The following is a 21,744-nucleotide window of genomic DNA, read 5'->3' as shown; positions in this document are numbered from 1 at the left end:
TACTATTTTATTTTATGCTAATATTAAAATTATGATAAAACTACAATTTACGGCTCCGTGAAATTGACTCGCATGAACCTTTCAAATCAATGAACTGGAGAAAAACTACAATTTTATCAAATTGCAAAAAAAAAATCATAGCGACATTTGACAAATCATCATCAAGCCCCTCATCCTTGGACAGTGAATTAGGCATTAATTGAATTAGTTGCAATAATAGTGTTAATAGTAATGAAAGTATAATATAGTAATTTAATAAAATTAATATTTACCTGTTAATAATGATCGAAATTGGTGAAAAGTATGGGAAGTTGTTAGTTGATTTAGATTAAAAATTATTATTATCGGCAAACAATTATCTCACCCTGAATTGTTTGAAATGTTATTTGTAAATAAGCTAAAGCGTAAAAAAAATACACCGGAGGTTAGCCGAGTAGAACGCGACTACGCTGGGAGCTTGATGGCTCACAAACGGAAAAGTAACGGGAGAACCTCCATCTCCGGGGAACTCTCCGTCGGCGTAGGCTGAATCCATCGCCGGGGGTTATAACTCTGTCTGTCGCTACCGTTCTTTATTTTCGGGTTAATTTTCCTGCAATTTGAATACTCGTTTTATAAGAGTATAAGAGTGTCAAATTTAAACGTTACTTCATATGATAATCAATCGTATACATCATCGCTGTTTAAGGAAGCAAAGATGTCAAATAAACGCTGAATAATAAAACGATTGATCGAATAAACTCTGTTACAACTCATAAAAGTCAAATAAAAGCATCTCGACATACCTTAACCAATAACCATGTTGTGGTTGAATAAATTCTCCAGATTTGTATGAACAAAGCCTGAACAGAAATTATTATTAAAAATTATACAAGTATTATTAAGCATGCAGTTGAATAAAATCGTCAAGAAGTCGTTTCTTCAATAGGCGATTGTTTGTTGGGTAACTGAGTAGAACGCGACGCTGTGAGCTAAATGACTCACAAATTGGAGACACGATCAGTGAACTGGAAGGTAAAAGGGCAAGGCGTCCAAGGAGGTTTTAGTGCGGTAAGAATCCCACACACCGTGTCACCGCGACTGTGCGCCCAGTCGTGAAGCGGTGGCATGATGGCCTTTTTGAAGGTTTCCTCCTTGCAAAAAAAAAAAAAAAAAAAAAAAAACTGTACTAAATGGGAAGATTTATTCTACAACATTAAAGGCTAGTTGCTTCCCTAAGCGGACCCCACCGCATCCTAACTCTTTCGTTAATGTACTTAATGTTATTAGACTATCCGAATTTTCTTGTTTAAGTTCATTTGATGCTTGTGATATCTCATTAGTCTAATTTAATCTAATTGAAATCTCTAATTCACCTAATCAATCATAACCCATGCTTCATTAAGTACCTGCACTTGTGCATGTAATCTAAAATTAAACGTGTTTAAAGTACTTTTGACTTTGTCCTATGTTTATTATATCTTAGTTCGTCCCAGGTGACACCTTCAATTGACTAAAGTGGTTCGCTTTGAAGTTAGTTTCGTAGATGATTTTTAAATTATATAGGGTATATGCTCCAACTACGCTCAAACGTTTCCACTATGTGACACCACAAAAAAACCGTATGGGTATGTCACAATAGAATCACGCCACAGTGGAAATCCCGAGCCATAGTTCAAACACTTATCCCAAATCAAAATGAAGCACATATAAGATTAGTTATAAAAATGGTGTTTAACATTGTTCCCTGAGTTATACCTCAATGAAAACAACAATGAAAGCTTATCACGCAAATAGAAGCACTTGGGCACTTTCTGAAATATTTCAATAGTATAATGTGTGTAAGAATAAATAAAATAAGAGTGATTTGCGGCAAAACCCTCCAGTATTACACCCAACGTCAGTGCCTATACGTAAGCGTACTACAACGCGGCTCTCGAACAAAGGAGTAACAAGTGTGATACTATCACTGCCAGACTAGATCTTTGGTTCTCTCATACAGTGGTTCATCAGAGAGGGGAAGCCTAGTAATCCACATTGCCTGCCCATGACGCCATTCTATCGCGGCATGAGCCAGCAACGCCGGCCATAAACCTACCGCCTCCAACACTCCACTATAAAGCATGAAATTAAGCCCGCCCACCAGCAACAAGGTGCAAAAACAAGGGGGAAGGACAAAACGAGATAATTTAATTCTGTAAAAATCAGCTTACTTTCAAGTTTGCATTCCGTCTGCTAGTAACTCAATAGTATTCAAATTTAGAAACGCGATGATAGGGTTTTTGATCTTTCTCAGACCACACCAAAAAGCAGTAACACCATAGAGATAACTCTAACTTTTTGGCTAAGCTCTGGTACTCTCTTCGGTCCCAAGCTAATCGATTCACCCCTCGAAACATAGGAAAACCCAATAACCCCTCATTTTATCTGTCAAACTTTCATAGCGAATCAAAACAAACATTGCGTAGTACTAGAATTTCGACTAGAATGGGGTACGTTAATCGTTTGCTTGGGACTAATAGGCTAGTCAAGTAGTGACCCAATTTAAAATCGTTAGTTTCGTATTGATTGTTGGTAACACGTTCTCCATTTTGCCAGTTAATGATCTAGACTCTGACTCAGAGGTCGGTGAGGGTAGTCCATTTGTCTTTAAAGGCAATACGAGAAAACGAGCAAAAAAAACACACCACCGAAAAACCTCGTAAGGCCACTCGTACGGACCACCCTTCCACCTTGGAAAAATGAAGAGGTAACGGAATTGCACCGAAACCCATTCCACCGGGTTTTTAAACCTTGTAATTATGACAAAAACTTTCCTTCACTTCCAGGATCATCTAAAACCCCAGATGTTCCAGTTTTTCGGCCAGAAAATCAGCTGAAAAATCAGCAAGAACATGCTCCCATGTTCACGTTTTCTGATATTGTGGATAGCTTTATATAGGGATATACTGATTCTTTATACTTTATATAGGAATATACTGATTCAATATCGCTGACTCAACGAGGAGCATTATTAATTTAACTGCCAATGGTGAAAACTCTTTTGAAGCAACTAGCTTCTAGGTGGTCCTTCCTTGCATCGACCATATCCTTTGATGGATAATTCTCCGAATGAGGTCGGGGATATGATCTCTGTTCTTCAGTGGAACTGTAGAAGTCTTATGCCAAAACTTGACGCATTTAATTTTTTAGTTAACAACTCACTCTCTGATGCATTTGCCCTTTGTGAAACATGGCTCTCTTCAGACAACGATCTTGCTTTCCACGATTTCAACATTATTCGCCTTGATCGAGCAGATTCGTATGGAGGGGTTCTTCTCGGGATCAACAAGCTCCATTCCTTTTACAGAATCGATCTGCTTTCGGTAGTTGCATGTCAGGTTAATATTCGAGGTAAATGCCTCAGTATTGCCTCAGTATATCTTCCACCGAGAACCGCCATCTCACGTCAAAGTTTCTCGGATATCTGCACGGCTATGCCGGAGCCACGGTTGATCTTGGGAGATTTTAACTCTCACGGTACAGGCTGGGGGGAACTGTACGACGACAATCGCTCAACCCTGATATATGACCTTTGCGATAACTTCAATATGACAATTCTAAACACTGGGGAAGTAACACGAGTGGCCAAACCTCCAGCAAGAGAACGTAGATTAGACCTCTCTCTCAGTTCGAGTTCACTATCGTTGGATTGCTCGTGGAAAGTAATTCAAGATCCCCACGGTAGTGACCACTTGCCAATCAAAATTTCTATTACCAATGGTTCATCGTCCACTCGCTCGGTTGACATCGCGTACGACCTCACGAAAAACATAGACTGAGATACGGGACGAATCGGTTGAGATACTCCCTCCGGTGGACGAGTACTCTTTTTTATCGCGACTTATCGTTGACTGCGCTCTCCAAGCATAGACGAAACGCGTTCCGGGTGTTTCCGTTCGCAAATGACCTCTCACTCCGTGGTGGGATAAGGATTACACCGACGCGAACAGCGAGAAGTCCACCGCGTTTAAACGCTTCCGCAAACACAGTAAGGTCGAGGATTTCGAGCGGTACACCGACCTCGAGAAAACTTTTAAGGGCTTGATTAAAGCCAAAAAAACGCGGTTACTGGCGTTGGTTCGTCAATGGTTTGTCGCGAGAGACTTACATGAGAACACTCTGGAATGTCGGCAGGAGAATGCGAAATGCGTCATCACCGGTCAACGAAGACAAGGAGTACTCAGGCAGTTGGATATTCAGCTTCGCGCGGAAAGTTTGCCCGGGTAATAACGAAATAAGCCGGCGCCGGTGGTGTAGTCACGTCTTCCTTCGGAAGGGAAATAAAGCCGTTGGTCCCGGCCCATGTGTGTGTTGCGAATGGGTGCGATATCCTACGCAGGTGTGGAAGCTGCCTTCCTGCACATTCGATTGTCGTCAATGGATGGCAATCGATGTCCGTCGGTGATTGGAACTAGATTGCGGAACAGAGACCGACGTTAAATAAAGAAAAAAAAAATAACGAAATAGATTCCCCGTTTTCGGTGGTGGAATTCTTACTTGCTCTCCTCTCATGTAACAACTCAGCTCCAGGAATGGATAGAATCAAGTTCAACTTGCTTAAAAATCTCCCAGACGTCGCGAAGAGACGCTTGTTGAACTTATTCAATCAATTTCTGGAGCACAACATTGTTCCGGATGACTGGAGGCAAGTAAGAGTTATCGCCATTCGAAAACCCGGTAAACGCGCGTCGGATTATAACCCATCGCGATGCTGTCCTGTATACGAAAATTGTTGGAGAAAATGATCCTTTTCCGTCTAGACAAATGCGTTGAGTCGAATGGTCTACTTTCAGATACGTAATTTGGGTTTCGAAGAGACAAAGGAACTGAGCTTCGAACTGAAATTCAACTGACCTATGCGCAAAAACAGCAAATGGGTTCAGTTTTCTTGGACATTAAGGGGGTATTCCCAATCTTTTGCCTCTTTTCGGCCTGTTTTTCAATTAATTTTTTTTCAAGGAAAATGAATAGTAATGCGCCTAACTCTTTGGGATTCTTGTTTATTGAACATTAAAGTTTACAAATAAAATTTTTTCGACATAAAAAAAGACATTATTGACGTCACAAAATGGTGGCAAACAGACCCCTGTTCGCCGCAAACGCCTGGACGGGCGAAGACTTTTCTCTGGAACGGCTTCATCTGAAACAGATTTCGTGATGAAATTATAATCTGCATAAGATTCTCTGGAGCTTCTCCCGTTGGCAGCAAAAAATCTTGCAAATTAACAAAATGGCGGCCATATGAAAAAACAGGCGATTTTTAGCCCGCTTTTTTGCAGCTTTAAGGTGCTTCAAACAATGTAAAATGTTAATATTTTTGGCTGAAAGTGGGAGAAGCTCCAAAGAATTTAATAAGGAACAAAATGCGCAAAGATTCAAGTCAATATCTCTTATAGTTTCTGAGAAAAATCTTCGCCCGATAAAAAAAATGTGGTTTCGAGAAAAACGCGTTTAAAGTTTTGACTTTAGTTAAAACCATTTGGGGGTTCTTACCATTAGTCAGCTATGCCTGGACACCGAATTCACTGATCGGAAAACGGCTTGGGGGGATGAAAGTATATAGTCTAAAGTACAAAAAAACGTGAAAAAAAAAATTTGATTTTTTGAAAAAAAAAGATCGGGAATACCCCCTTAAGGGGGCTTTTGATTCTGTTTGTATCGACGTCCTTTCGGATAAACTCCACCAACTATGAACAACTATTTGTCTGAGAAATATATAAGCTTTTCTCATGGAAACTCGACAGCTTCACGAATTAGTTACATGGGTCTCCCCCAGGGCTCATGTTTAAGCCTCCTTATTTATAATTTTTATGTAAAAGACATTGATGGTTGTCTTGATGAAAATTGCTCGCTAAGGCAGCTTGCAGATGACGGCCCATTGCAAGATACCTTAGACAAATTGTCTACTTGGGCTATGAAGCTTGGTATCGAATTCTCTCCGGAGAAAACTGAGTTGGTTGTTTTTTCTAGGAAGCATCTTTCAAGTATTTAGGTGTCTGGTTCGATTCCAAAAGCACATGGGGAAAACATATTGCGTATCTGAAACAAAAATGCCAGCAAAGGATTAATTTTCTTCGTACAATTACCGGAACTTGGTGGGGAGCCCACCCGGAAGATCTGATCAGGTTCCACCGAACAACCATCCTTTCGGTTTTAGAGTACGGCAGCTTTTGCTTCCAATCCGCAGCAAAAACACACATCCTTAAACTGCAACGGATTCAATACTGTTGCCTTCGTATTGCGCTAGGCTGTATGCACTCGACTCATACGATGAGCCTCGAAGTACTTGCGGGTGTTCTCCCACTGACAGATCGTTTCGTTGAGCTGTCTTTCCGGTTTCTCATCCGTTGTGAAGTAATGAATCCTTTGGTAATAGAACACTTTGAGAAGCTGCTCGACCGAAATCCTCAAACAAGATTCATGAGTTTGTACTATGAGTACATGACGCTGGAGGTTGGTCATTCTTCATTAATCTCCAATCGTGATTGCTTTCAAGCCTTCTATAGTTCCTCTGTAAATTTTGATCTGACCATGATGCAAGAAATCCTTGGAATACCAGATCACCAGCGGTCGATGGTTGTTCCCTCAATTTTTGCAATCAACGATAAAAGTTTTTTCACAGATGGGTCAACCATAAATGCTTCCACTGGATTTGGTGTATTTAAACAATTTCATAGCGCCTCCTATAAACTGCAAAAACCATGCTCCGTATACGTTGTGGAACTCGCAGCCATATTTTAATAACTAACGTAAGATTGGTGGGGAAATTTCGGGGAATTGTTACTTAAAACAGTCAAATTAACTTCCTAAAATAAGGACCCGTTTGGTTTTATTAGACTCAAGTTTTACAGGTTGTGGTTCTCTTTCCTCATGTTTTTTTTTGAGACTGACATCAGGGCTGCCAGTCATGGCAAAGGGATGGAACAAAGGTAAATGATTAGCAAGGTGAAGTTATGATGACGTCAACATATTTTACGCAGTACAGCGAATTGTCTCACTACCTTCTGACCATTATTTCATTTTTACGGATAGTCTTAGCTCATTGGAGGCTACTCATTCAATGAGGCCGATCAAGTACTACTCGTATTTCCTGCCTGAAATACGATCTAAACTGAGTGCTTTATCCAACTGCTCCTATACTATCACCTTAGCTTGGGTCCCATCTCATTGCTCAATTCCGGGTAATAAGAAAGCGGACTCGTTGGCTAAGGTGATTTTATTTGAGCGAGAAATTGCCTTCAACGAATTTTTCTCCATTGCTCGTCAGTAAGTCCTCATCAGTTGGCAACAAAAATGGAATGACGGTGAATTGGGAAGATGGTTACATTCTATTCTCCCTCAGGTGTCGAACAAACCATGGTTCAAAGGGATGGACATGAGCCGCGACTTTATACGCGTTATATCAAGGCTTATGTCCAATCACTGCTCGTAAGACTCGCACTTCTATCGAATTGGGCTCACAGGCAGCAATTTATGTGCGTGTGGCAGTGGTTATCACGATATCGAGCATGTTGTTTGGTCATGTACTTTACACCGTGTTGCCAGATCTGAGTTATCCACATCCCTCAGGGCCCGAGGAAAACAACCCGCGATACCCGTTAGCGATGTCTTGGCGAGCCGAGATCTCGACTATTTGAATTTAATTTATGTGTTTTTAAAACTGATAGATCTGAGGATTTAGTAGTTAGTGTCATCTTGTGTTCTCCCAAGTTGTTAGCTGCCCATCGGTGTACCCCCATGTTTGTCTTTTTCATCAGAGTGTCGCTTAGTTCGAAATCAAGAGCATATTGCTCCCCAAACCTTGTGTTCTCAATCCCTACCCTGCCATCCATTTGTTACAATTTGTTACCCCTAACCTCGAGATAGCCGCGAGTAATCGGCCCCCACTTAACTAACGTTAGTTTAAAATAATTTTGTAATCTAAACAATGAATATCGGCTCCGCAAAGCTACAGCAAATGAGCCTGAAAAAATAAACGAATTATAAAAAAGAGATAATCTTCTAAGAAACACATAAGAATGTATAGAGATAAAGCTCAAAATACAGTTTTAACTGATAATACTTTATAAACATACAACTGTCCAATATTTGACCCTGCCAACACACGGCGCCTGAACGGTAATTTGGGCCGTCAGAATGGTTCATCGGTTGCGAAGTGAAATGCTTCTCAAACTGAAGCGATACATTTCTCAATTTTTCAACGTTATCCTCGTCCACGTCCGAAACCCATCCACCACACAAAATCAAATAAAAATGTTTTTGTATGACAAACACGTCCAGACATAAACGAGAATATGGGTGTATATCTTTACCACAGACAAACAGACATAACACACTGAATATTTCTCATTGTAAAACATCGTCGCTAAAATATTACCGCCATCTGTTGAGTACACTGTGGTGGGTAGTACGCGCTGAACAGATGGCGGTAGTGTGTAAACGTCAAACGCAAGGGAATTGACTATGACTAATTGTCTGTGTCTTTACTGTAACAACTACGGGTAGGCATCGAAAGTACTTGCATTTTACTCAGGCACTTTTGAGCAAACTGCAATCACTCTCTCATACTCGAAATGTGCCACGACCAAATTGGCACAACGACGCCCTATTATACGCTATCTGACCAAAGCGCAGGGTAGAAAAATTACAGACGCCATTTTGAAAACAAAAATACGTCGTCCAAAATGACCGATTTTGTGTAGATGTTGCCCATAACACACAATCATGTAAAGTTTTATGATAATCTATTTAAGAAGGTGGAGTTTTCATTCCTCGTTCTGCTTGCGAATGAGCAACATCAAGGCCTGTTGTCTCGTCACATGGCATAGCTTTAAAAGTGTTTTCACCGCGAAAAGTTTTTTTTTTTCTGAAAGCAGTTTTTGTGCCTCAGGTGACTCGCGCATTACATAAGGTAGCAGCCGATCCTGGCGAAGCCTACGATCGGACTGTCCATCTTTAACCCGCTCGAAGATATCAAACTGATTTTATCGGAGCCATAGTCAGCAGCAAGAGCCGTGTACACACGGACGGTGTGTACGACTGGAAACAATAACCAGCAGAAAGCAGTGAGCTGCCGCACGGACGGTGTGTACGACCGGCATCTATTGTGGCAGAGCAGCAACAGTATAGCAGTAGAAACGGTAAGGGCAAATAGCAGCACGTATCTGTTTTTGTATTCCCATTCCTCTGACTGTTTGCTTGTGGATCGTCTGTCTCTCCCCCAGTAGAATCGTTCCACATAGGGTGGTTCGTTAATAAAAAAAAAGTAAAATAATAATTACTTTTTGACGACAATTTTTAATTTCTAATGGATGGTTCAAAGGGGGGCAGTAAGCCTCCCAATGATAAACTTAGAAAGCGCCATTATCAGGCGTCCTCTGCCTCGCCTTGGGTTGTCTATTTTCGGCAGAAAGAGAAAGCCCTTAACTTCTTAGGGATTAAAAGAATATTGACGCGTCGTTTCCCGGAGACCGAATTTCATCAGGTCAATCGGAACAAACTGCGCCTACATATAATATCGCAAATGATATTGCTGACGACGAGGCTTATAACAAAGAGTATTACGTCTACATCCCATCTCGAGATGTGAAGATAGACGGTGTGGTCTCTGCAGTGAGCCTGACGTGTGATGACGTCATGGAAGGTATGGGGCGCCTTCAAAATGCTGCTACATCTACCGTGGACGTTCTGGGTTGCAGGATATTGTATTCAGCGACCACGGTAGATGGTCAAAAGACTTATTCCCCTTCAGGCTCACTACAGGTGTCTTTCGCTGGATCGGTTCTCCCAAAGTTCTTAGAAATTGAAAATGTTTTTTTCCCGGTGCGACTTTTTGTACCAAGGGTATATAATTGTACCAACTGCAAAAAGTTGGGACACACAGCTGCTTTTTGTGACAACAAGCCCCGTTGTGGCAAATGTAGCCAAGACCACATGGAGGGTGCTTGCCAACAGGAAGCAACTAAATGTGCTTACTGTGGCAAAGAACCTCTTCATGCTTTGCAGGACTGCCCCGCGTACAAGAAGCGTACCAACAATGTGAAGCGTTCAATAAAAGAACGCTCCAAGCTGACGTTTGCAGAAATGGTTAAGTTGCAAAATGGATCCTCTGCTTCGTTGGCATCAGCCGCTCAAAATGAAAACACTTTTGAGATTTTGTCTTCCGATGAACTGGACTCTGACATAGCAGATGAGAGTGAGTCTCCGGAGGTACACGCCCCCGGTAAAAGGAAGCCGACTAGCTCCCCGGGAGTGCGCCGGAAAAAAAAATAAAACCACTCTCAAAAGCATGCAAAAATCTGAAGGTAGCGGGGATTCATTGAAAAACCCGAACAAATCGGTAATTGCTGCTCCATCTGATCCTTGCTGCAGCTTTTCCACCCCGCCGCTACCTTATAAAGGTAATCGTAAGAGGTTACCAAAAATAAACACCACGTCTACTCGCAATTCAAAGAAAACTCTCCCGTCCAAGCGAGGAAAGATTAAATTTAAGGACATTGTGGATAACATTTTGAATGCCCTCGGCTTTCCCGACAAATCGCCACTTCGAGGGCTTATTGACCTGCTTGTTCCTATAGTCGGAAACTACTTCAAGCAATTGACTGCATCATGGCCCCTCATTGGTGAATTCATATCTTTCGATGGATAATTCGTCGAGTGAGGATCAAGATATGATCACTTTATTACAATGGAACTGTCGTAGTTTAATACCTAAATTAGACTCGTTCAAGTATTTGATTCACAATTCTGATTGTGATATATTTGCACTCTGTGAAACTTGGCTTTCTTCTGAAGATGAACTAAACTTCCACGATTTTAACATTATCCGCCTGGACCGAGATGATTCATATGGTGGCGTACTTTTGGGGATCAAAAAGTGCTACTCCTTCTATAAAATCTCAATCCCAATAATTTCAGGCATTGAAATTGTCGCTTGCCAAATGTGAAGAACAAAGATCTTTGCATAGCTTCTGTATATGTCCCTCCAAGGACTTCCATAAACCGCCTTCAGCTTTGGAGTTCAGTTAATATCCTTCCATCTCCAGTTCTAATACTGGGCGATATGAACTCACACGGTACTGGTTGGGGCGAATCATACGATGACAATAGAGCGGGTATTTTCTATGATTTGTGCGACGATTTCAACTTGACTATCTTGAACACTGGTGAAGCAACACGTATAGCAAACCCTCCTGCTCGAGAGAGCCGTCTTGACATTTCTTTGTGCTCTAACTCACTATCATTAGATTGTCTGTGGAAGGTTATCAATGATCCCCATGGTAGTGATCACTTGCCAATTATTATTTCAATCAAAAGTGGTCGTCTAAAAACAGATCAGTCAATTCAAGTTCCTTTTGACCTCACGAGGAACATTGATTGGCAAAAATTTGTATCGGCGGTAGCTCTTGGTATTGATTCTACCGATCCTCTACCACCACTGGAAGAGTATCGTTTCTTTACCGAGCTAATCTACAAAAGCGCATTAGAAGCTCAGAAACGACGTGTTCCAAGTGCATCCCTCAAAAGAAGACCCGCCACCCCTGGCTGGGATGACGAATGCACAAAGTTGTATCTTGAGAAATCCAATGCCCTTAAAGATTATCGTAGACATGAAAGATCTGAGCTTTTTGAAAAGTATCTAAAGCTTGAAAAAAAGCTTAAAAACTTACTAAAAGCAAAGAAACGAAACTACTGGCGTACTTTTATCGAGGGACTTTCTAGAGAAACCTCGATGACAACGCTTTGGAAAAAGGCTCGCTATATGCGAAACCGCTCATCTTCCAATGAAAGTGAAGAATACTCCTCCCAATGGATATTCGACTTCGCTAAAAAGGTTTGTCCAGATTCTGTTCCAGCACAACCAACGTTACGGGATACAGCCCGAAGTAACGGTTCTCTGGATGAACCATTCACAATGCTGGAATTTTCAATGGCACTTCTTTCATCAAATAACTCTGCTCCGGGAAGCGATATGATCAAATTTGACCTTCTAAAAAACCTCCCCGATATCGCTAAAAGACGATTACTTAACCTATATAATTCATTTATGGAATTCAATATAGTTCCACCAGCATGGAGACAGGTTAAAGTAATAGCTATTCAAAAGCCTGGGAAACCAGCGTCTGATCACAATTCTTACCGTCCGATCTCTATGTTATCATGCCTGAGGAAATTATTAGAAAAAATGATCCTATTAAGACTTGACCATTGGGTTGAATCAAACAATCTACTCTCAAATACGCAATTTGGTTTCCGGAAGAGTAAAGGAACAAACGATTGTCTAGCGATGCTTTCATCTGATATTCAACTGGCCTTTGCGCACAAGGAGCAATTGGCTTCAGTCTTTTTGGATATTAAGGGCGCATTTGATTCAGTTTCCATAGACATACTGTCAGACAATTTGCACAGTAGTGGATTACCCGGTATTTTGAATAATTTTTTGTATAATTTGCTGTCAGAAAAACAAATGACCTTCAATCTAGGTCAACTGACAACTTCTAGAATTAGCTACATGGGCTTACCCCAAGGTTCATGTTTAAGTCCCTTACTTTATAATTTCTATGTCAAAGATATTGATAACTGCTTAGATAATCAATGCACGCTTAGACAGCTTGCAGATGATGCCGTGGTTTCCATGAGAGGTCCACGTGCAGAAATCTTGCAAAGACCATTGCAAAATTCCCTAAATAATCTGTCTCTCTGGGCAAGAAATTTAGGGATCGAGTTTTCACCGCAAAAAACTGAATTGGTAGTGTTTACAAGGAAGCGGTTTCCAGCCCAACTGCGTCTAAATATTTTGGGCAGAGACATTACCCAATCTGTAACCTTCAAATACCTTGGAGTCTGGTTTGATTCAAAATGCACTTGGGGTACCCACATTACGTATTTGAAACAAAAGTGTCAACAAAGGATCAACTTTCTACGATCAATTTCCGGGACATGGTGGGGTGCTCACCCGGAAGACCTCATTAAACTATATAAAACGACTATTCTTTCAGTTCTTGAGTATGGCTCTTTTTGCTTCCACTCGGCAAGAAAAAGCCACCTAATCAAATTTTTTTTATTTATTTATTTATTTATTTATTTATTTATTTATTCCTTCGTCTTCGATATACTCGTTCAGACTGCAACTTAATCTAAATTTCTAATTCTAGTACTAAACACATTTTTGCTAATGTTAAAGTCAAACTGATCATAAACAGTGTTGAAAGCACGTATACAGGTACTCAGAGGGTTGTTATGTCCATAGCTTGTTCTGTGATGAGGTACGTAAAGCGCAGCGTGAGTTCGAAGTGAACGAGATGGAGCGTTGAAGTTGACAAGCTGACGCAGCGCAGGGTAGTCGATGCGATCCGTAAGAATGTCGAAGATGAAGATACGCTGCAATTTCAGGCGTCTGGCAGACAGCGTTTCCAAGTCAAGTAATAAGCAGCGTGAGGTATATGGAGGCAGGTGTGTTTCATTGTTCCATGGTAGGTGGCGGAGAGCAAACCGAACGAAGTATTTCTGAACTCGTTCTAATTTGCTGGCTAGTGTAGATTTATACGGTGTCCAAACAGGTGCGGCGTATTCAAGTATGCTTCGTACCAATGAGCAAAATAACGCCTTCAAAGCATAAGCGTCGGTGATGAAGGCTGCATGGCGTCGAATGTATCCTAGGACAGCAAAGGCCTTTGCAGCTGTTGTAGAGATTTGTTCGTTGAATCTCAGTTTGCTGTCCAATATAACACCTAAGTCACGAATAGAATCTACACGTTCCAGGGTAGAGGGCCCGATCTTATAGCTGTATTTCAACACAGTGCGGCAACGTGTGAATGAAATCGCTTTACATTTTTTTATGTTAACGTTCATCCCGTTCTCTTCGCACCATTTCAACAATTCGTCAATGTCGTTTTGTATGGCAGCACAGTCCAAGACCGATGCAATTACCCTGAATAGTTTAAAATCGTCTGCGAAGAAAGATTTGCCAGACGATAGGCGGAGACCAAGGTCATTGATGTACAGAATGAAAATAAGTGGTCCTAGCACACTTCCTTGAGGTACTCCAGAGGTTACGTCGAAAACTGATGACTCTTCAGTCTCGATTTGAACAAAAGCTTTGCGATTTGTTAGATAAGATTTGAGCCACTCAATGATCCAAATCGGGAAGCCCATGTGCAGAAGTTTCTCAGTGATATGGATGTGTGGTACGGTGTCAAATTCTTTAGAGAAGTCCACGTAGACTGAGTCAACCTGGCTACGAGCCTCGACTTCGTGGAACAGAGTGTTTGTGTAGCACATCAAATTGGTCGTTGTTGATCGCCGTTCCACGAAACCATGCTGGAACTCGCATATTAACGGTCTAGATGCATTGTACAAAAACTGGTGCACCAGTTTCTCGAAAACCTTACCGAGGCAGCAAAGTATCGAAATGCCTCTGTAATTTTCTACTCGATTTAGATTGCCAGTTTTGTGGATTGGCACCATTTTAGCAGTTTTCCACATGGTTGGAAATTCGCCTTTTGATAGCGATTGGTTAAATATCAAGGTTACGGGCGTCACTAGTTTTAATGCACAAGCTTTGATAATGGAAGGAGGCAATCCGTCTACACCTGCTCCCTTCGAAACATCCAGGTCGTTCAATAATTTCAGTACCTCCTCTGGAGAGATACATACAGTAGGCAGGTTCACGTCGTACGATGGCACTCGCTGGAAACTTCCGGGAAGAGGAATCGGTGGAGAAGTACTGAACACACTTTTGAGAAAGTCAGCGAATAGAGTTGCAGATTCACTAGGTGTTGCAGCTGTCACTCCTTCATATTCGACATTGCAGGGAATGCGTTTGTTTGCTTTGCTGTCCCTGACGAACTTCCAGAACGATGCGGGGTTCTGCTTCAAGTTTGACTGGAGATTGTTGACGTATGCTTCATAGGTCGATGCAAGGAGTTCGTTGTAGCTGCTTTCGATGTTACGGAGGTTGTTCTTGTTCTCGTCTGATCTCACACTGAAAAAACGATTACGAGCCTTACGAAGCCTGTTGCGTTGTTGACGTAATTCCCCTGTCCACCAGGGTTTTCTGTTTACCGCGTTGGAAGTGCAGTGACGGCGAGGAACAACCTTGTCAAAGATCCTGTGCAGTTTATCATAGAAAACGGACACAGTTTCGTCTATCGAGGGTCGATTCAACAGTGAGAGCCAATCAACAGCCGAAAGTTCGTTATTCACTAGGTTTACGTCACATCTTCTGAAGTCTAGATAGGTTACACCCATTTGAGCGCTGGCGCTGGCGTATTGGAACGTATTCAATATCGTTGTTTACGTATTGCCCTTGGCTGTATGCATTCAACACACAATATGAGCCTAGAGGTCCTAGCGGGCGTAAAACCCCTGCAGAACCGTTTCTGGGAGCTCTCATTAAGAATATTGATTAAATGTAGTGTCAGTAACAACCTTGTGATTGAAAACTTCGAAGAAATGCTCGAATTGAGCATCCAGTCTAGATTCGTGCTAATCTACCTTAATTATATGTCATCGGATATTAGCCTTCCTTGCTAGAACTCCTCTCGTGTATGCTTTACTAACTACAGTTCCCCCATTAACTATGATCTCTCCATGAAACAGGCTATTCAAGGAGTTCCAGATCAACTTCGACCTATCTCAATTCCCCGCATTTTTGCTGAAAAGTACCAACAAGTCAATTGCAATAGAAGATTTTTCACTGATGGATCACGCATTGATGGATCCACTGGCTTCGGCGTCTTCAATGAATACTCAACCGCCTTTCGGAAACTTCAGGAACCTTGTTCCGTTTTTGTTGCTGAGCTGGCAGCAATCAACTTCGCATTGGGGATGATTTCCAACATGCCCGCAGACCATTACTTCATCTTCTCGGATAGTCTCAGTTCCATTGAGGCTATTCGGTCGATGAAACCAAGTAGGCACTCATCTTATTTCCTTTCAAAGGTAAGGGAGCAGATGTGTGTGCTGGTCGAAAGATCATATATGATTACCTTTGTATGGGTCCCCTCACATTGCTCAATCCCAGGCAATGAGAAGGCAGACTCTCTCGCAAAGGTGGGCGCACAACAAGGCGAGATTTATGATAGAAGAATTTCACATGATGAATTTTTCCCATTAGTACGTCAGAGTTCTCTTTTAAGTTGGCAAAACGATTGGACAAATAATTCTCTTGGGCGGTGGTTACATTCCATTATTCCAAATGTTTCTTCGAGAGCGTGGTTCAAAGGTCTGGATGTAAGTCGGGAATTCATTCGAGTGATGTCAAGACTTATGTCCAACCACTACTCGCTAGACGCACATCTCTATAGAATAAACCTCGTTGACAGCAATATATGTAGGTGCAGAACCGGTTATGATGACATCGATCACGCAGTTTGGTATTGCCCGGGTAATGACGCCTCCAGAGCACGACTATTGGATACCCTAGTGGCCCGAGGTAGACAACCCTTCCGTGAAGTAAGAGATGTATTGGGAACACGTGATCTTCCCTACATGCAAGCGATCTACGAATTCCTTTGTTTGTCTGATGTTAGAGTTTGATGTGACTATCCCCTCCTTTCCAAACAATTTCCCGCCATTGTGTCCCAGTCTTATTATCCTCCTGTTCCTGTGCTACTTGCCCCTGCCCAGTCAGGATTTGGTCAACCGTCCGAGAGTAGTATCTGAAGGAGGCTTCAGAAACCAGTTTCCTACCTAGATCCTTCCAATTGAAATTGTTACCCATTAACCTCGAGCCCGCCACGAGTAATTGGTACCCAATACTAACCTAGAAATACTGCTATTTAAAATGTAAATCAAACATTACTGATTTTGGCTCCGCAAAGTGTCACACACGACTGAGCCTAGTAAATAAACGAACTAGTTAAAAAAAAAAAAGGTGGAGTTTTTCCGATCCGTCGTTTGGCGTGGAACTGCTCTGCAAGCAAATGTATGCGCCTAGATGGCGGCATCAATCTTCGTTTCTCTACATGTTCATGTAGGGCAAGGTGGGGCCAGCTGAATCATCTACTTGATTTTATGTTTGTCGATTGTTGACATCAAAAGGCTCAATATACCTTCAATGTAGGTTTGAAAGAGCAAACCATCATTGAGGTTGCATTGCATCTGTTGAACTGTTGACAAACAAATAATTGAATAAATGTACTAGCTGAAATGAGACCCATCTTGCCGCACAGGGATGGATCGCTCTTTTTGGACTTGTTCATTACTTTTTGATATACAATGCTTGCGTTATGTCAGTGGCGTCCCGCAACCTTCTCTTTTTACCTGTGCACCAACTTTCAAAACCAGATTGAATGTCAAATTCATACTTAATCCGTTGAAAAATACACTTAATCTTCTAGTTTACTAGATATCTATCCATTGCAAGCAATATTTTGATAATTGTTTATGTTTTGAGAGTTGGTGCACAGGTAGATTGAGGTAAATGAAACGCCCCTGCATTAAGTTCAATTGATTGTTCAGTTAATCCTTCGTAAAATAGATAGTTAAATGCTATTTTTCCTTATAAATTTCTGCATCGCAGAGCCACTCTCTGTGTTTTCACTGAAGGTGCAGTGAGAGCACTCTCGAGTGCACCTTCAATGAAAACACAGAGTGTGGCGCTACCCTAATAAAAAATAACCATAAACGAACGATAACCTAAATCATTGAACTATTCCACAAATGGTTTGGATGATACCCAGAACACGTCGTTAAGCAAATTAACCATACAATTTTTATTAGGGTATGGTGCGCAAATTTTGCATTTTGAAAGGGAGATTAATAGTATTAAATTATCTATTTTACGATGGGTTAACTGAAAATTCTATAATATAAAATAATGAAAAAGCCCAAAAAAGAGCGATCCATCACTGTTGCCCCACCTTACCCTACACAGTATTTTACACCAATACCTACGTACCTTATTGCAAAAGTGTTTGTGCCAAAATAGTCAACCTGGAGCACGTCCGTTTGTAGAATTGACCACAATGTTAATATGATACTAGAATATAACAACACAGCTTCAAGATGCATATAACACACATACATTCCAAGGAAATGTCAAACTTTCTACCAGATATTTACCATCCATCCAGAGAGGCAGATCACATCGAAACTTTTTCCTCAAGTCATCTTAGTTCCAGTTCGAACCAGGTGAAAGATTCCAGTCGGCTTGAATATCTATTTAGACCTAATTAAATAGTTCATCCCTTCAACGAAAGTACTACAATGGCAGCTGTAAGTAGGATGTTTTCAGGTATCTAAATTTAGCACTTTGTGCTACCTTTTCAGTTGCTAAGCGAGACATTGATTTTTTTTTTGAGAGCGAATCAATTTCAATCATACCACTAGATTAGATTAGCGGCCCTACTTTTGAAAGGCTATTTGTCCCTATACAAATATTAGCATCCTCATTAAACGAGGACGGCAAAGATTGCGATAAGACGCAACCCATTCTCGTTGTTGATGATCTTCGTCTCCGAAACGCTACTGGTATAGGATACTAATACACATATGATTGTTGCTTGCAGCAGACACACGAATTCAAGGTAGAAATGACCTGCACCGGTTGTTCGGGAGCGGTGGAACGTGTTCTCGGAAAGCTCAAAGGTAAGCAAATAGCCAACAGTTGGTTGACGACGGAGTTTGTGGACTGATATGAAGTTGGTGGACGGAAACATCCATGTTTGTTATTTAAAAAAATGTTTGTTACGTTCAACTTAAATTGATATCGACATCGAGTTGTAGAGAGTTGATTGTAAGTTAGTTATAACATTGTAGGTGAATCCTATAATTCGATATTCCAAACTTCGCAAAGTAATCTTTATTGACACAAATATAAATGTTTAAGATGACATCACCAGTTTTGCTCTATGTGGAAATTCGAGTTGATAAACTTTCATTCCAGAAAAAGTCGAAAAGGTGGACATCGACCTGGACAACAAGAAAGTGTTCGTTACTTCCTCGCTCTCTTCGGACGAACTGCTGGAAACCATCAAGAAGACCGGCAAAGAAACGAGCTATGTTGGGTTGAAAGCCTAGAAATGCCGCAACCGGGTTTGACTCAGGGATGTTCTCAGATTTTTCTTATTGTATGATATTTGACAATGATATCATGAAAAGTTTCGAGTATTGGTGTAAATCTATTAACGGCACTTTGTTGTTAAAATTTGCTTTTTGTTCCCAAACGAGTGAACTCCCACGAAACGACTATCTATTGTAAGTATAATTAAGGCGACAGATTTTATAGATTGTGACTGGTTTGTTTGTTTTTGTTTTCTATATTAGAGTGACTTTCAGCCAGTGGCTGGTACGTCATTTAACTGGTTTATGTTTGAATGCTTGTAATTAAAAATAAATCCGTTCGAAACTATGTACAATTAAACAAATAAAACTCTAATCGATAAATAGAGAAAACTTCCTTTCAACCTCAGCTTCGATTGAGCACGACGTCTTCCAGAAGCGCAACTCTTCTTTCGAGACTTGAGACCGCACTTTCAATTAGCCCAAGCTTTCGAATGACGTGCTTCTCGAAATTGCTACCATTCTTACTCGGTTCCTGTTCACCGCGTGCGGACGGATTCAAACAGGACTCCGACAGGCAGCGCACTTGAGGCTTCTTGCATAGTCTTATTACAATTTCCTTAAATTTATCAATTAAATTAAAACGTTAAAAGTTAGACCACGGAAAAACTAGCACAGTTAGAAGGAATTTAATCGCAAACCTCGTGAACATCCGTTATGTGGAAGTTCTCTGTCTTTCTGGCATCAACCAGAATACTCGTATCTGGGTGATTTTCCTTATTGTTGCTGAACCGAATCTCTTCATCCTCATCCGTACCTTGGGAATCCTGATAGCTGAGTTTCCTACTTGAGGGAATCGCATGACGTGGTCTGTCTTCTTGCTGCATCAGATGTGGCTGAAGATCGCTACACTCCGATGAGTAAAGCGAATTTTCCGACGATTCTCCATTAAAGTTGACTTTCCACAGCATAATCTACAAGCATAAGACCAGTTTCTCAGCATACCATATAATAGATACCATAAGTTACAGTGACTTACATGACGATCTTCACTCCCGGACGCAAACAGCTGTCCATCTCTAGCAAATTTCACTGCCGTCACCGGTCCAGTATGCCCTGTCAACGTATAAATGTGCCTTCCTTCCAGCAAATCAATAATCTTCACCGCCCCGTCATCGCTTCCGGTAATCAAATAATTCCCCGACGGATGGAAATCCAACGAGTTAATCGATCCTTCGAAAATCCTATAATACTGAATCAGCTTCCGGATCTTGATGTCAAAGATCTTCACCCTCGCATTATCCAATCCAATTGCCACCAGTGTTCCATCCGGATGCCAGGCCACCTTGTTCCCTGCTCCCTTCTGGTCCACGAAACTGTGCACACACTGTCCGGACAACGGATCGAACAGTTTCAACGCCCGATCGTCTCCGCACGAAGCAATCAGCTTATCATCCGGACTGAACCGTGCACATCGCACCCAATTGGTATGGCCGGTAAACGACGACACGAAATGTTTCCTCGATACCTTCCACAGCTTAACCGACTTATCATCCGATGCCGTTATCAGCTTTTTCCCCTTCGAATCGAAATCCACCGATCTGATGTTGGAAGTGTGCGCCCGGAACTCGTCGCAGTTTCCCATCAGCGAGGGAACCCAGATTTTTACCGTCCGGTCCTTGGACGCCGAAGCAACAATCCGCCCATCCGGTGACCAGCAAATATCGTTGATCACGTCAGAGTGTGCTTCGAAGCGCATACAACGCACCTGTTCGTTGATGTTCCATACTATGGCCGTGTTGTCGGTGGAACCAGTCACAAAACGGTTGCCCTCTGGGTGAAACGATATTCCTGTAACACGGTTACGATGACCTTTCAAGTGCCGGTGAAGTACTGGATCGGAAGACATCTTTTGAAAGCTGTTGATACGAATAAAAGTTCGAAATTTCTCCATAAATTATATTATGCTTATGAAAAAATGGGCTTACTTGGATGTAGAATTGTTGGAATTTTTCAAATTATTAAACTACGTACATAAAATTGAAATAATGGAGGAATAATTTTGCTAGAATGAATAACCGTTTTATAAGCGCGCTTTGTGATTATCGTTGATGAAATTTTGAGTTTTGTTTTTGTTGTCAACTGTGGCAATAAATTGATTTTAATAGGTCGACCGGTCGACCATTTCGAACCATTACGGCCGTTGAATCACAGACATACAGACGTAATTCCTTCTCCTCAATCATCGGGAACACAAATTAATATACGCAGAAAAATGGATTTTTATTTCAGGACCTAATGTGTTATGTTATTGATTAAAACATATTGTATGACCATTTCAGCAAAACATATTTTTGAATCAACAAAATGGTTTTTAGAATCAACAAACAGATTATTAACTCTACAACGAGCTCTACAACCGGTTTGTTATATTTTTCTTTGAATTAACCGAATAATATATTTGAATCAATACCAAAAATATATTAGGCCAAAAATATATCCATTTGAATAAAAAAAAAAATTATCTGCGTGTATCAATTTAAATACTATTCGATTCGTGACAAGCTACAAAACCGTGTTTGCTGTATTAGATGCTAGATATTGCCGTTTCAGTGAAAATAATTCAACACATCTGACAGTCACAGCATGCTTTTAAAGCTGATAATCTGACGCCAAATGCTATTTTTTCTCTGAATTGGCAATAATTGCTTCTTTTAT

At 41.2% G+C, this 21,744-nt stretch overlaps 3 protein-coding genes across 4 annotated transcripts in view; 2 read left to right on the top strand and 1 right to left on the bottom strand.

Annotated features, from left to right (window-relative positions):
• LOC135707576 (uncharacterized) overlaps positions 1–21,744 on the top strand; it is a 335,607-nt gene that overhangs the window by 161,161 nt on the left and 152,702 nt on the right. The window lies entirely within an intron of this gene.
• Positions 18,077–19,220, top strand: Atox1 (Antioxidant 1 copper chaperone). Of its 2 annotated transcripts, none has more exons than XM_065229494.1 (3): positions 18,077–18,240; positions 18,537–18,612; positions 18,911–19,220. In XM_065229494.1, exons 1-3 carry the CDS (start codon positions 18,232–18,234, stop codon positions 19,042–19,044), a joined length of 219 nt encoding a protein of 72 aa, XP_065085566.1. In that variant the 5' UTR covers positions 18,077–18,231; the 3' UTR covers positions 19,045–19,220. The 2 variants fall into 2 exon arrangements, with proteins under 2 accessions (XP_065085566.1, XP_065085565.1); XM_065229493.1 differs by having other exon boundaries at positions 18,534–18,612; positions 18,911–19,219.
• On the bottom strand, positions 19,337–21,112 carry Poc1 (Proteome of centrioles 1). The gene is made up of 4 exons (XM_065229495.1): positions 21,015–21,112; positions 20,066–20,945; positions 19,728–20,000; positions 19,337–19,645 (listed from the first exon to the last, which is right to left on the bottom strand). Exons 2-4 carry the CDS (start codon positions 20,933–20,935, stop codon positions 19,433–19,435), a joined length of 1,356 nt encoding a protein of 451 aa, XP_065085567.1. The 5' UTR covers positions 20,936–20,945; positions 21,015–21,112; the 3' UTR covers positions 19,337–19,432.

This window comes from Ochlerotatus camptorhynchus, unplaced genomic scaffold, assembly GCF_037179485.1.
Source record: "Ochlerotatus camptorhynchus isolate MF236.1 unplaced genomic scaffold, CSIRO-AGI_Acam_v1.1 ptg000314l, whole genome shotgun sequence".
NCBI classification, from domain to species: domain Eukaryota; kingdom Metazoa; phylum Arthropoda; class Insecta; order Diptera; family Culicidae; genus Ochlerotatus; species Ochlerotatus camptorhynchus.
This window is presented reverse-complemented; position numbering and strand designations above follow the sequence as displayed.

Coding starts and splice junctions, on each gene's coding strand:
- Atox1 (XM_065229493.1), top strand. Junction 18,613..18,910: donor TGTTCTCGGAAAGCTCAAAG/GTAAGCAAATAG, acceptor CTTTCATTCCAG/AAAAAGTCGAAAAGGTGGAC.
- Poc1 (XM_065229495.1), bottom strand. CDS start 20,935: ATGTCTTCCGATCCAGTACTTCACCGGCACTTGAAAGGTCATCGTAAC. Junction 20,001..20,065: donor CCGGGAGTGAAGATCGTCAT/GTAAGTCACTGT, acceptor TTATGCTTGTAG/ATTATGCTGTGGAAAGTCAA. Junction 19,646..19,727: donor ACATAACGGATGTTCACGAG/GTTTGCGATTAA, acceptor GATAAATTTAAG/GAAATTGTAATAAGACTATG.